Source organism: Aplosporella prunicola (genome assembly GCF_010093885.1).
Source record: "Aplosporella prunicola CBS 121167 unplaced genomic scaffold K452scaffold_17, whole genome shotgun sequence".
In the NCBI taxonomy this organism is placed as follows: Eukaryota; Fungi; Ascomycota; class Dothideomycetes; order Botryosphaeriales; family Aplosporellaceae; genus Aplosporella; species Aplosporella prunicola.
Window position 1 is genome coordinate 426,445 of NW_022983545.1, and position 12,720 is coordinate 439,164.

At 55.8% G+C, this 12,720-nt stretch overlaps 5 protein-coding genes across 5 annotated transcripts; 2 read left to right on the forward strand and 3 right to left on the reverse strand.

The window, feature by feature from the left end:
- Nucleotides 1-109: 109 nt before the first annotated feature.
- On the forward strand, nt 110-2,312 carry K452DRAFT_53536 (uncharacterized protein). Its single transcript, XM_033546807.1, has 6 exons — nt 110-175; nt 535-649; nt 700-753; nt 804-1,259; nt 1,315-1,800; nt 1,865-2,312. Exons 1-6 carry the CDS (start codon nt 157-159, stop codon nt 2,037-2,039), a joined length of 1,305 nt encoding a protein of 434 aa, XP_033395971.1. The 5' UTR covers nt 110-156; the 3' UTR covers nt 2,040-2,312.
- Nucleotides 2,313-2,976: 664 nt separating this feature from the next.
- Nucleotides 2,977-3,492, forward strand: K452DRAFT_53538 (uncharacterized protein). Its single transcript, XM_033546808.1, has one exon. The coding sequence runs from the start codon at nt 3,089-3,091 to the stop codon at nt 3,389-3,391; it is 303 nt and encodes a 100-aa protein (XP_033395972.1). The 5' UTR covers nt 2,977-3,088; the 3' UTR covers nt 3,392-3,492.
- A 100-nt stretch (nt 3,493-3,592) lies between these two features.
- On the reverse strand, nt 3,593-4,820 carry K452DRAFT_327651 (uncharacterized protein; the record flags this gene model as incomplete). Its single annotated transcript, XM_033544935.1, has 3 exons — nt 3,593-4,318; nt 4,375-4,704; nt 4,758-4,820. 3 exons carry the CDS (start codon nt 4,818-4,820, stop codon nt 3,593-3,595), a joined length of 1,119 nt encoding a protein of 372 aa, XP_033395973.1.
- Nucleotides 4,821-5,029: 209 nt separating this feature from the next.
- On the reverse strand, nt 5,030-5,965 carry K452DRAFT_212356 (uncharacterized protein; the record flags this gene model as incomplete). Its single annotated transcript, XM_033536192.1, has 1 exon — nt 5,030-5,965. A coding segment is annotated over one exon (936 nt), but the record flags the coding sequence as incomplete, so codon positions are not given.
- A 3,296-nt stretch (nt 5,966-9,261) lies between these two features.
- On the reverse strand, nt 9,262-10,751 carry K452DRAFT_289026 (uncharacterized protein). The gene has a single exon (XM_033540760.1). The coding sequence runs from the start codon at nt 10,401-10,403 to the stop codon at nt 9,762-9,764; it is 642 nt and encodes a 213-aa protein (XP_033395975.1). The 5' UTR covers nt 10,404-10,751; the 3' UTR covers nt 9,262-9,761.
- Between the last annotated feature and the right edge of the window lie 1,969 nt (nt 10,752-12,720).

The following is a 12,720-nucleotide window of genomic DNA, read 5'->3' on the forward strand; positions in this document are numbered from 1 at the left end:
GAGAGGAAGTCGGTGGTGAACGGCGATCGTCCACATCATATCGGCGGCGACGGGTTGCCGCGCTTCACCGCCTTGGCTAGCTTTACGCGTGCTCGCGTTCCCAGATTCACGGCGTGCTTGCCTTTACTACTACACTGCAAACAACTCCCCGCCACCATGGACGAGACTATGAGCGGTAAGTGCCTGAGCCTGCCTGGGATCCATGCGAATCCATTCGCATCTTCACATATCCTTTTCTTCTCTGCTCCACAGCTCCCCGCAATCATCCACTCCCGGCCGGCCCTTGCTCTGCCTCTGGCGCGCCATCACCGCATACGACATTTCTCGAGTCCGTCACCGGAGCTGCTTCGAGTGCCCGGTCCTAGCTCGCACCTTGGGTCAAGACCTTCACCTTTTGCGCTCCAGTACAAGCTATATCGCTTGTCGCGCCAACAAACAATCAGCCGAGCCAATTGACCCCGGGAGCGCCTGCGCGCTCTTACAGAGAGATCGGAGGATTTCTCGAGTGCTTGCTGACGTTATTTGTCTTGACAGATGCGGTCGATCCCCGCCGCGAGGCCGAAGAGGAGCAGGTCGAGCAGAAGATTACCAATGAAGAGTACAAAATCTGGAAGAAGAACTCCGTCTGGCTTTACGATGTTCTCTATTCGTAAGACATCATTTTCCTGATTTTTCAGCAATTTGCTGACGGGTATCCAGTCGTGCTCTGGAGTGGCCTACTTTGACGACGCAGTGGTTACCGGACAAAAGAGAGTAAGCGCTTATTGATGCCTACTGGCAACGCTCATACTGATGTTTCGCAGGGTTCCTGGCACCGACTTGGTTCAACATCGCGTTCTTTTCGGCACCCATACCTCCGATCAAGCTCAGAACTATCTACAGATTGCTAGCATTGAGATCCCGGCGCTCAAGTCCCCCGACCCAGCCGAATACGATGAGCAGCGTGGAGAGATTGGCGGCCATGGTGCTGCGAAGAAGCCTTTTATGTTCAACGTCATCCAGAAAATTAACCACCCTGGCGAGATCAACAAGGCCAGGTACATGCCGCAGAACGAGAACATGATTGCCACAATGTGCACGGACGGAAGGGTTCTGGTCTTCGACAGGACGAAGCACACGTCCCAGCCTGACCCCAACGGCACCATCAAGCCGGACATGGAGCTGAAGGGTCACAGTGAGGAGGGGTTCGGTCTGAGCTGGAGTCCTCACTACGAGGGCCAGCTCGCGACCGGCAGTGAGGACAAAACAGTGCGCATTTGGTACGTCCGGACCATAAACTAAGGCATGGCATGGCATGAAAGCTGACCCTTGCAGGGATACCAAAGCTGGCTACTCCAAGGCAAACCCCACGATCACTGCTTCTCGCATTTACCGTCATCACAATTCCACTGTCAATGACGTCCAGCACCACCCTATTCACCCCTCGTGGATTGGCACTGTTTCCGACGATTTGACGCTGCAGATTCTTGACACGCGCCAGGAAACGAACAAGAAAGCCCTCTTCCAGCAGGAGGCCCACACCGACGCGGTCAATTGCCTTGCTTTCCACCCCGCCTGGGAGTCCATCGTCGTCACTGGTTCTGCTGACAAGTCGATCGCCATGTGGGATCTGCGCTGCCTCGATAAGAAGATACACAGCTTTGAAGGCCACCAGCAAGCTGTTCTGAACCTTGAGTGGCACCCTACTGACCACTCAATCCTTGCTAGCTCCAGCTATGACAGGCGCATTCTCATGTGGGACTGCAGCAGGATTGGAGAGGAACAGACTGAAGAAGAGGCCGAAGACGGTCCACCAGAGCTGTAAGTCATCAGTTATCCTTTCTGTATAACTCGTTTAGGCTGATCGCTCCATTTCCCGTCGTAGGCTCTTCATGCACGGTGGCTTCACCAACAGTATCTGCGACTTCAGCTGGAACAAGACCGACCCCTGGGTCATGCTCGCTGCGGCGGAAGACAACCAGCTGCAGGTCTTCCGACCGGCACGCTCCATCGTTCAAGCGCCAAAGAAGAAGGTACTGAACCGGGAAATCTCCGAATAATTTCTTCTTCCATCACCAGCACCAGCACTTTCCACCAACAAGCAAACAACCAACCAAAACTCAATCAAACTTCAAACCGTTCAACCAAATCAACAAACATAATTATCCACTGCACCACCTTCTTCAACAGCAAAGCACCACCACCACTACCACCACCACCACGCGAGGAAGCCCTTTGTTTTGCAATCATCTGCTGCTAATTCGGATAGGCTGTTGGCGCGGGGCGTTCCAAGGAAAACGACAACGAGACGGACCCATCCTCTTCGACGGCGGACGCGGTTTCGGAGCGCGGCGACGGCTACGACGGCTGGAAGTGGAAGAAGAGCCTCACGGGCGCTTTCATCTAGGCGTTCTCCCCGCCCGCCACCTCCACCACCTTTCCACCCCATCACCGCTCGCGCGCGCACGCGCGCGCTTACGCCTATGCGCTCGTCATGACTTCCTCCGACCGAACACTATAACGGTTCCCGATCGTATGCGCGCGCGCGGAGAGGGGGGCTTGGGCTGGGCTTGGGCATGGCATGGCATGCATGGCTGCTGTGTAGCTAGCTAGCTAGCTGGGCTGGATTCTTTCTTTTTTCTCTTTTTAAATAAGGAGCTCGGGAAATGGGAGGGGCTGCATGTCTGTCTGTCTCTTGTCTATCTGTCGTGCTTCTTTCTTTCTTTCTTTCTTTCTTTCTTTCTGTCCGGGCGAGCGGCAGCGAGTGAGGGAGGGAAGGGAAGAGAGGAAAGGAAAGGAGAGGGAGGGGGCGGGTTGCTAGCATTTTGAGCATGTATGCGGGAGACGCCGAGATACCAGGTCTGAAAATGTTAGATTCTTCCATTCGCACGCACACTCGCACGCACGCTCGCAAGCTGGGGTTCTGGTGTCGTTTTTGCTTTGTTTTTGTGCTGGTTTTATGTGCGTGTGTGTGTTTGTTTGTCTATGGTTCTAAAAATTGCTTGCTTGGTATGGTATGGTGACTTAGGTCTCACGTCACGCTGTTGAGAGTTTTATCCTACCCGTGTGTCCTCTTCTTCGCCTTTGTCGGTATTAGTTCCCTTCTCCGATGTGCCTCTCTCCCATTGCTGCAAAGCCTGGGTTCTTGCAGCTGTGCATGCGGCCTTTCATGTTTATCCATTCTCCACGCTCACTGTCCTTGCTGCCCTTTTTGTCCTTCCTCATCCATCAACCCAGCCCACTGTTCGACTTCCCCGCTCTGCATGGGGAGGGGAAAGGCCCAAGAGCGCCAGTTGGCTCTGCTGGCTGCTTTGGCGCGGCGGGGTGGTGTCGTGTCGTGCCGGACTTGCACATACGGGTCCTAAGACGGAGGAAGCCGGGCGGTGATGGCGCGAGTTGTGGCGGTAGGTGATGCGGACAGCGGCGGCGGTTATAGTGGTGGTGGTGGTGATGAAGCGCAGCGCCCCAACACTGACAATCTCTTCCCTCAAGTCCCGTCTTTGAGGGGGACAAACAGACAAGCAACCAGGCAGGCAGGTAGTGCGCTTAGCAAGCACCGCCAGTGCTCCCCCGCCCGTCTCGCAGAGCTCACCTCCCTCATCTCATCACCCATCTACGACACATCCATACGATCCGCCTCCGCAGCCCTCTCGACCCGCTCCTCCGCCGGCTTCCCCAACAACTCCGCCACAGCCTCCATGCCCCTGATCTCGTCCTGGCCGACGCGGCGGCCCAAGCCCTCGCCGTCGCCACCTTCGCCGCTCCTGACGTCGACGCCGCGCTTCTCGAGCAGGCGCCGCGTCTGCGTCTCGACGTAGTCGCGGCGCGCGCGCGCCGACGCATTCTCTGGCACTTCGGCGCCTTCTGCGCCTTCGGACGACGCTGCGGCGGCGGCGGACAAGGCGGCGATTTTCGGGCGCAGGGACTCGAGGAGCCGGCGCAGCGCTGGGAGCTGCGAGAGCGTGAAGGCTGTGTTTGTTTGGATGGGCGTGGCGGCGGCGGCGGCGGCTGTTGCTGCTGGGTTGCTGCCGCTTTGGGCCTGCAGTGAGATTCCTAGGGTTTGCGCGGCGGGGGTGTTGGCTAGGAAGGCGAAGGACGGTTGGTGCTGTGCGGAAGCGTCGTCTGGGGCTGGAGAAGAGGCGGGCTCGGCTTTGGGCTGCGGGCCGCTGCCTAGTAGCGAGCGGAGGTGCGTGAGCAGCGCGTCGTTGCGCGCTTTTTCCGTCAGCAGCGCCGTGTGCAGTTTGTTGGTTTCGTGGACTTTGCGGCGGAGGGCCTGGACGGATTCGGGTGTGGGTGTGGGCTTAGCAGAGGCGGTGGTGGGTTGGGAGAGTTCGAGGTTCTGTGGGCGCGGTTAGTCGTGTTGGTTTATTTGTCTGGTGAAGCACTGCGACATACCTCATAATGCGCCAACTTGACCCACGGCACCAAGTCCTCGGGCACCGTCAAGACGTTTCGCAGCAAGTAAATCTCGAGCTTGTCAAAGTTCTTGTCGACCGTCGACTCGAGCAGCGTCTCGAGCTGATGCACGCCCTCCTCGATCTCAGCCCGCATTTCGGGGAACAGCAGATTGCCGTCGCCATCCGTGTCGGGGATGGTGTTTTCGGCCTCGGCTCTAGCGACGAAGCCCAGGATCGAGGGCGGCGCGTCATTCAGGCCTCGTTCGACGGCGTCGACGGCGTGGCTGATCAGCTCGTTGATCGCGTTGATGATGTGGTCGATGAGGGACTGGGCGGGGTTAGTGACGGTGCCGGTGTTGCGAAAACATGCGCGGGACGTACCAGAGGCGTGTAGCGGAAGTGCTCGGTTAGGAGCGACGTCTCGATCTGCTTTGTGCTGGCCATTGTGGAGGAAGGAGAGGCCGGGCGGGCTGGGTGAGCGGTTCCGGCGCATACGACAAGCGCGATGCGAGCGGATTGTAAACACGCGATGCTCACCGCTTTGGCGCGGCGCGCTTTCATTGGCCTCAACCTGATATTGACTTTTACTGTTGACTACGTAACATGCCTTGTTTCATTCCATTTCATATCCTTCTCGCCGCGCGATTCAGATTCTTCAAGTCCGGCACCCCGACCTCCTTCATCGTGTTATAGTCCGTGTAGCCCCAGACCATGTAGTCGGCAAAAGCGCGATGCACGGCGAGCTTACGGCGAACACACTCACGCAGAATGAGCTCATCAGGCCGCAGCAAGCGGTTCTTGCCCGTGCCCCAGCCCTCTCTGCTAAGGCCACCAACCAGCTCCGCCGGCACGCCCATGATAGGCAGTTTCTTAGTATTAGCTATCAGCGGCTTGTGGTCGTGGCGCACCATCATCTGCAGCATCTCGAGGCGGCTGGTCAGGCACTGGCGGCGCAGCACCTGGTTCAAGACCGTGAGGCTGCGCTGCGCGAGCATCAGCCGGCGTATTGACGTCTCGCCGTTGCCCTTGACCGGGTCCGAGAAGCGCATGTCGAGCTTGATGAAGAACATCAGCCCCACCAAGAGGATCGCGTCCGGGAATAGTGTCTCGTCGTGCACCAGCGCGACCCGTGGCCCGTTCCACCCGTGGTCGAGCAGCGCCCAGATCTTCATGATCACGATCGGTATGAATGGGGGGAAGTGGTGCCCTTCCATCGCCATGCAGAGCAGTATGTCGTGCACCACCTGTTCGCGGTACGCGATCATTTGCACCCAGCGTAGGCCCGGGACCCAGCGCGGCTCGGCTTTGTTTTGGGGGTGGGCGCGGAGGACCGGGTCGCGGATGCAGAGGCTCTGGTATGCCGCTGCTGGGTAGACTTTCATGGCGTTGGGAGCGTTCGCGCGCGCTAGCGCTTTCATGTACGTCGTGTAATGGCTGTTGACGAGAAAGTGAAACCTCTTGCTTATGCAGTAGAGGCTGATGAAGTCCTTGATGGGCAGCAGTCCGGCTATGTGCAACATCAGGTCATTTTGATGGAAGACGGCGTCCAGAAGATTGAACTGACGGGGATGTTGAGGTGGTCTACGCTGCTGGTTTTCCGGATGTGGGATCACTTGCGGCATACGCAATAGCGAGACTGGTTCTGGGTTTTGGATTTCATGAAGGTAAAGGTTTACGACGTTGTGCTCGCTGATGTGCTGCTGTACTTGAGGGAGTGGACGAGGTTTCCTGCGTGTTCTTGCTTGATTGCTTTCGACTTGGACGCTTGCTACTGGGGCAGCCGCTGTTTGGGCACTTAGTGCTTGGACGTTTGCTGCTTGAGAGTCTTTTTGGGAGGCTGATTCTTTAGCAGCCTTCAGCATTTTGTAAAACTTCTGCCTGAATTCGGTCGTGTCTCCTTTGGCCGCAGTCAACTTTTCAAGAAACTCCATACAAAGGATCTTTAATGCAGCGCCATTTTCTGTAACGCCATCTGCTGTAGTGAGGGCCTCTTCTAAGAGCGCCCCTCCTTCAGCTTCACTTATGACAGTTGTGTCCGCTCGGCCGTCTTTTACTTCTTGGGCTTTTGCTTCACCAACTCTAGTCTCTACTCGAGCGTATAATGGGGTATTTCTCAATGCAGGTGTATTGTTAAACACGCCAGCTGCTGTTTGGTTGCCTACAAACGGGGCGCTCTGATTACCTGGAGAAGACGAGTAGTTATTCTGCTTGTAAGGGCTCGGGCCTGAAGAAGGCGGGTAGTTGTACTGCTGGTAAGCACTCGGGCCTGACAGCGGAATGTTGGGTCCACGAGACGCGAATATCGAAGGGATAAGGCGAGGGTTAGAATTCGATGGATTCGAGAATCCTGCAGAAGGATGTTGCCCAAATGGGTTGAACGGAGCCGTGGTGGGCGGTGGAGCTGCCATAGGCGCAGGGAACTGTCGGGGACGCTTCAGGTTGGCATACGCGTCTGCATTATCAACTGTAGGAGAGATGCTTGCTTGCCGCTTTGTTGGGTTTGTGTGTGAGAGATATTGCGAAGGTGCCTTTCTTGCTTCGCCGGGCTGAAGGCCGTTGAACGAGGTGTTGGTTGTGTTTGCTGGCGCTTTGTAAGAGAAAGGTGTGTAAGCTGAACTTACGAAAGATGAGCCCTGGCTGGGATTGTTGACCGTGAATGGCCCGGGGGCTGGTCTTTGGTTTGCCTCGTTGCTCCACTGGTTGGAGTAAGTCGCGGATGGAGTATACCCAGGAATCGGTTGCTGCTGTTGCTGTTGGATTCCAAGACCGGTGATCGGTCCATGGGTCGAACTTGCATAGTTTGATTGTTGGTTTTGGCTGTTGGGAGCCGCAAGCAGACCAGGATACTGTGTTGCGACGGGGACATTGTTTACTTCACCATTCGACCGTTGGTTACTCTTTTCGTGTTGGTCGTTGGATCCCGATAAGAAGGAATTGGCTGGCTTGCCGGGGTCGAACGACATGGTTGAGAGAGTTGACCCAGGCTACAGGGTTAAGGTTGTTGTTGTGTTGTTGTGTGGATGGTGGGGGAAGTGTTGGGGGGAGGTGAGTTTTGGGGGGGGGTGTGGGGGCGGCAGTGCTCAATCACTACCGAATGTTTGACCATGACAAAATGAATTGCGGAAAAAGGTCGGGCACATGGTTTGGTCGCAAACTGTGTTTGTTGTGCAGCAGCGCTCTGTTAAACTACAAGCAGGTTAACAATGGCCAAACAAATAACTCCCAGAACAATAACAACACTGAATAATTGTTTGATGCCCATCCCCATTCTCAGCATTTTACTGCTGCTAATTGATGCGGTACCATTACCACGACTAGTCTGTTGCAACTCAAGTTATCTGAAGAAGTAACATGCCTTCCGAACCTTCTAGATAACCCGTCTGCTACAAAGATATTCGTCGAAAAAGCACGACTGTTAAGTTACTTATAACAAACGCATATTCACTCTGAAATTTCACCCATGTAGATATTCCTCTGACAAATTCAATCACAAAACCAGCCTCCCTGGTCTAATGGCTCACAGGTTGAACTGTATGCTTCTCGCAACGGAAAGCCTTGCTCGTAAGTACTAACTGGGACCATAGTATTTTAATTTATTTTTGCTTTATATTCATTATGTTTTTACTTGGATGAGATATCCACACCTCCTCTTCCTCGGTTCCATGTACAGCACGCTCCGTTTGTTGCTTTGTAACTTCTCTTTCTTTTAGATCATTTCTTTTCAGTACCCTTTTAGCTTACCCTTTATCCCAAACTCTCTAAAACCACATCCACCAGACACCGAATACGCCGTCATCGACCACGTAGCCGTGAAAGACGATCTGCAGTCCTATAAGCCTAAACAAGCTCTTTGTATCCACGTACCGAACACCACCGGGGCAATAAATACCTATATAAAGATGGCATTACCACACATCCAACCAAATCCAAACATTCCGACAAAGACTTCAACCATTGAGTTTAACGTTGACCTGTCCTTGTCCAGAAGACATCGCGTTGAACACCGTCCCGATATCCCTTTGTGCAGAGTGCTACCGCCACCACCGTCAGACAAAGCGTTACCGCTACACCCAGTCTGTTTGTTCTGTGAGCACTGACAATGCCCATAACCACTCACTGACGACGACGCCCATCAAGTCCAAAGCCACATACCCAACACCAACAGTAAAAAATAAACAAATCAAAAACCAATTACCGAATCCATCTTCGTGCACGACAGGATCATTAAAAAGCCCTGCTTGGCGAGCGAGAAGCCCATAACCACGCCGGTTTGCATGTATGTTTGAGATTATGCGTGGTATGTTCAGCACTCTGACGACGAGCCCGTTCTCTGTGAAGAAGTGGAAATTTATAGCTAGCACGTACAGTGAAGCCAATATTTGAAATTTAGTTTAGATGTACATATATAAAGGGCAGCTCTTGAGCATTTTTATACTCTCAAACACAGCCACAGTTCTTACTGCTCTACTCAACCATCCACATGAATCCTCCAGAGCACAGCACGACACCAAAACCCAAACACCGCTACCGCAAAAGCGAGAGAGAATGACAAAGACCCCACACGTATAAACACCTATTGCCAATTCAACAGCATCACTTCATGCCTCATACACATCCCAGCTAATTCAATCGCACCCAAGAATTCCTCGAAGAGGCCATCACCTACATAAGATCCTATTGGGACGTAGCGTGGCCGGTCGTCTCTAGAAACATTCCATGCCATGTAGTGACATGCTTCTTACAATTCTAGAGGGAACAACACAATACATATCATCACTGATAGGCGTAGTTCATGAATACCAGCACGCTGCCCGGGTGATGCACAGCCAGGAGCAGAGATGGTGATGATCAACACTTGATGTCACGAGAGCTATGACTTTGTCGAGGCTGAGTTACGGCTTCTTTGCGCGCGGTCGATGGTTATTGACGAAGAGCAGACACCGTCATCCTCTTGTCAATGTTCTGGATCAAGACGTCTTCCAGCCTATAGAGCGGCGAGGCCTAAGTGATGTCGTGTCGTGTTCATGTATTCAAGCTTCTTCCTGGTGCCATCTGCGCCTAGTTCACTGGGAGCCTACTTTGCCGCAGCCCACGTCACTGGTGCTCACCTCCCTGACCAGCACCAGCCTCGTTACCTAGGTAGCTCCTACAGCACATAGCTTACAAACCTCGAATGCGACGCAGCAGCAAGCACAACGTCTTCGATGACTTCATCCCGCGCGGCGCGAACAAGCCACCCTCGAGCAAAAAGCCGCAGAGCCGTTTCCTGTCGGGCAGCGGGCACGACCACGCCATCGCGTGGCACCAACACAGCGCGACTCGGCTCCCTCTGCAGCCGCAACAGAAGCAATAACCGGATTGCCGGAGCTGAACGGGACCGAAACCTTAAATTTCGTAGTATCTTGGGAAGGGTCTGCACACGCACATACTAAGACATACATACGTGTATTGGACCCTCTCGCTCCTCGGCCACGCGAACTCGCTGCTACTGCTGCTGCTACTGCAAGTCTCAGGCCCTGCACCAGTCTCGTGTTGTGCAAGCGACATCATCGCACCCGGCACCCTCTGTCTGCTCGCTAATCTGCCTTCGGACGCGTCTGCGTCTGCAGTATCTGCAGCAGTAGTAGCAGCAAGAGCGACAGTAGCGGCAAGCGCGCAGCATCGGTCGGAAGCGAGCGACGTTATCGCAGCAGCAGCAGCAGCAGCAGCAGCAGGCGTGCACGGCAGGAGGCGGGCGCGCCCTCTCGCTCTCTCGCTCACGAACGCCCCCGGCGCTGTGGCACGAAAAGCAAACGGGCGGCCAGACCACGGTGGGCGTCGGCGCCTGCGCGCTCTTCCGGACCTCGCGCCCACTGCGCGCAAGATGATGCACGGCAGCAGCAGCAACGATAGCGCCAGCCGGGTCAGATGCGACGGGCGTTGCTGGGTAGGTGAGCGGTGCGGTTGCACGGGAGCAGCTGAGCGGAGTAAGCGGAAGCTGCTGAGGCCGACGAGCAGACGCGGCAGACGCGAGGCAACGGGGTACATGGAAGGAGAAGGAGCAAGAGGAACGTTAGTGCTGAGCTGACTAGAGGTAGCGGCAGCTGAGATGGGAGGACGAAGAAGTAAAAGAAGAGGAAAAAGAAAGAAAGTTCGCAGTGTTGGAGATGTTGGAGGCCTCGCGCCACGTGCGCGCGCTGTGGCGGGAAGAAGCAATGAGAGAAGAAGCTTCCATTGCGACGGCGGACGCTCGCCTCGGCCGAGTCCGAGCGGAAAGGGAGGGTCCTGCGGTGCGCCGCCAGCTCAGGTTGGTGACACGGCAGCGACGTCGGCATGGTGGGGGATCAATGAGGAATACGTGAGTTGAGTCAGCAGTGCACGAAGAGAGACAGTCTGTGAAAAAAGTGAGAAGTGAGAGAAGTGAGGAAGCCGGAGGGTACGTGGTAGGTGATGATGATGCGTCGACGGTTCGTCCACGACTCGCGGACGGCAGTGGCGCGTAGACTCGGGACGAGCCGTGGTGCTTTCTCCACTCCGGCCCCATCATCCATCGCGCCCATCGCCATCATGAATCAATCAATCTCGAGATTCAACAGGCCCGACTCGCGCTCTCGGCACTCCTTTCTGGCGATCATCACACCACCACTACACACACTCTCTCTCTTTATCCTCAATCATGCCGCATGATCTAGCGAGGCCTCCCTTCCCTCAATTCCCGAGCCGTCCTCGCTCCCCACATGTCTCCCGACTTGCTCCGTAGCAGTTGTTTCGTTTGCCGTTTCGTTTCGATGCTCCCTCTCCCGAGGCTCAGGGCATGGAAGCGCTGCCCCTCGACCCTCCCCGCGGCCCGAAAAAATTATCCATGTTCCCATACATACGCTTTGCCTTTACCCACACCTTCGCCCACAGCCGCGGCACAACCCGCTACCGCGAACTTCCCCCCACGTCTGTTTCACGGCCCTGTCCCGCCCAGCCTTGGCGTGTCTTGCTTGTCTCCAGTAGCGTCGTCTCCCCGTGCCCGCAGCAACGCAATGCGTAGCAAAGCGGCAGGCAGGCAGGCAGCGTACTCGTATGTACGGATTACGGACGGATAGACACTGAACCGAAGCGGATTAAGCGGAGCATAGCGAAACGGGTGCACGCAGGGCAAAGCGTCGTTGTCGTCTGCCCCCCTTCTCCTCTCGCAGGGCCCGCGCTATCGTATGTATCGTATACAATATGTAGACAAGAATAGACACACACACCCACACGAACGAAGCTAGGCTCCGGCTATGTAGATTCAAGACTTAGCCGCCTAGCGCAGCCACACGCACAGCGCCGGCGCCGTAGCGAACGCGACATTGCGTAGGTAGCGTCCTTGCGCGCCCGCGAGCCGCGCATCGCGCTCGCGCCAAGAGAACGACGCAGCTTGCGCGCGCGGGCGGACGCTCCTGCGTCCTCGTCTCCCGCTGGCCTATAATTGTGGCTTCGTAACCCTCTTGTTCGCGTACCCGGCTTGTAATCTTCGCCTGTGCTGGAGGTGGGTAGGTGCGCGAGAGAGAAAGAAAGAGAAAGAGAGAGATAGAGAGAGAGAGAGAGAGTGCGTGTGCGTACTGTACATAGGCCGTGTACTGTACCTAGGTAGGGAGGGTCCTACGTAAGTAGGTAGGCTCGCACGCACGTACTACGTATTGTAGTAGGTAGATGGCCTCGTACGAATTCAGACCCTATTCCGCACCCTCCCTATCTACTACGTACACTCACGCACACATACATAGCACGCACGCCTAGGCAGGCAACTGCCGAGCCACCCGCTACAATGCCGACGGTACAGAGTAGGTAGCAGACCACTATGCAGTAACAGTAACCTGACCAGGCCACCCACCTACCCACCCACCTACTACGTACTCTCTAACCACGCAGCAGCCCATACCACTAGGTACCTAGCATTATCACACCCCCTCTCTATCACCCACACCGCACACCCACACAACCACCACCACCAGCAGAGGCACAGCGCCTAAACCCCAGCCTAGCAGCTAACGCACTCCCTACCCATAAGCCCACCCACCCGCGACTCTAGCAGCCCCCAGCTACCCCCAACACGGCAGCGAGCAGCGGCGCCCGCCCTGCCATTCTTCCCTGCTTTTCCATGAGGCGAGGCGGCGGCGCCGATCGCGCCCGCCCACGGGCCTCTTTGGCTCCAATCCCAGCGGCATATGTACGTAGTAGGCACATGTTATTGTAGACCTGACTTTGCAAAGGCCAGCCAGCCGCGCCATGCGCCCCCAGCACCAGCCCCCAGCACCGGCGACGGCAACACCCGCCCTCGGACGCGGACGTCCCCCGGTTGAGCAATCATCTGCAAGCAGGGCAATCTGCAAGC

Bases quoted from the DNA above. Each gene is read 5' to 3' on its own strand.
- K452DRAFT_53538 (XM_033546808.1), top strand. From the start codon at position 3,089: ATGTGCCTCTCTCCCATTGCTGCAAAGCCTGGGTTCTTGCAGCTGTGC.
- K452DRAFT_289026 (XM_033540760.1), bottom strand. From the start codon at position 10,403: ATGTACCCCGTTGCCTCGCGTCTGCCGCGTCTGCTCGTCGGCCTCAGC.
- K452DRAFT_53536 (XM_033546807.1), top strand. The intron at 650-699 runs GTAAGACATCAT...ACGGGTATCCAG, and splicing joins CTTTACGATGTTCTCTATTC to TCGTGCTCTGGAGTGGCCTA. The intron at 754-803 runs GTAAGCGCTTAT...GATGTTTCGCAG, and splicing joins TGGTTACCGGACAAAAGAGA to GGTTCCTGGCACCGACTTGG.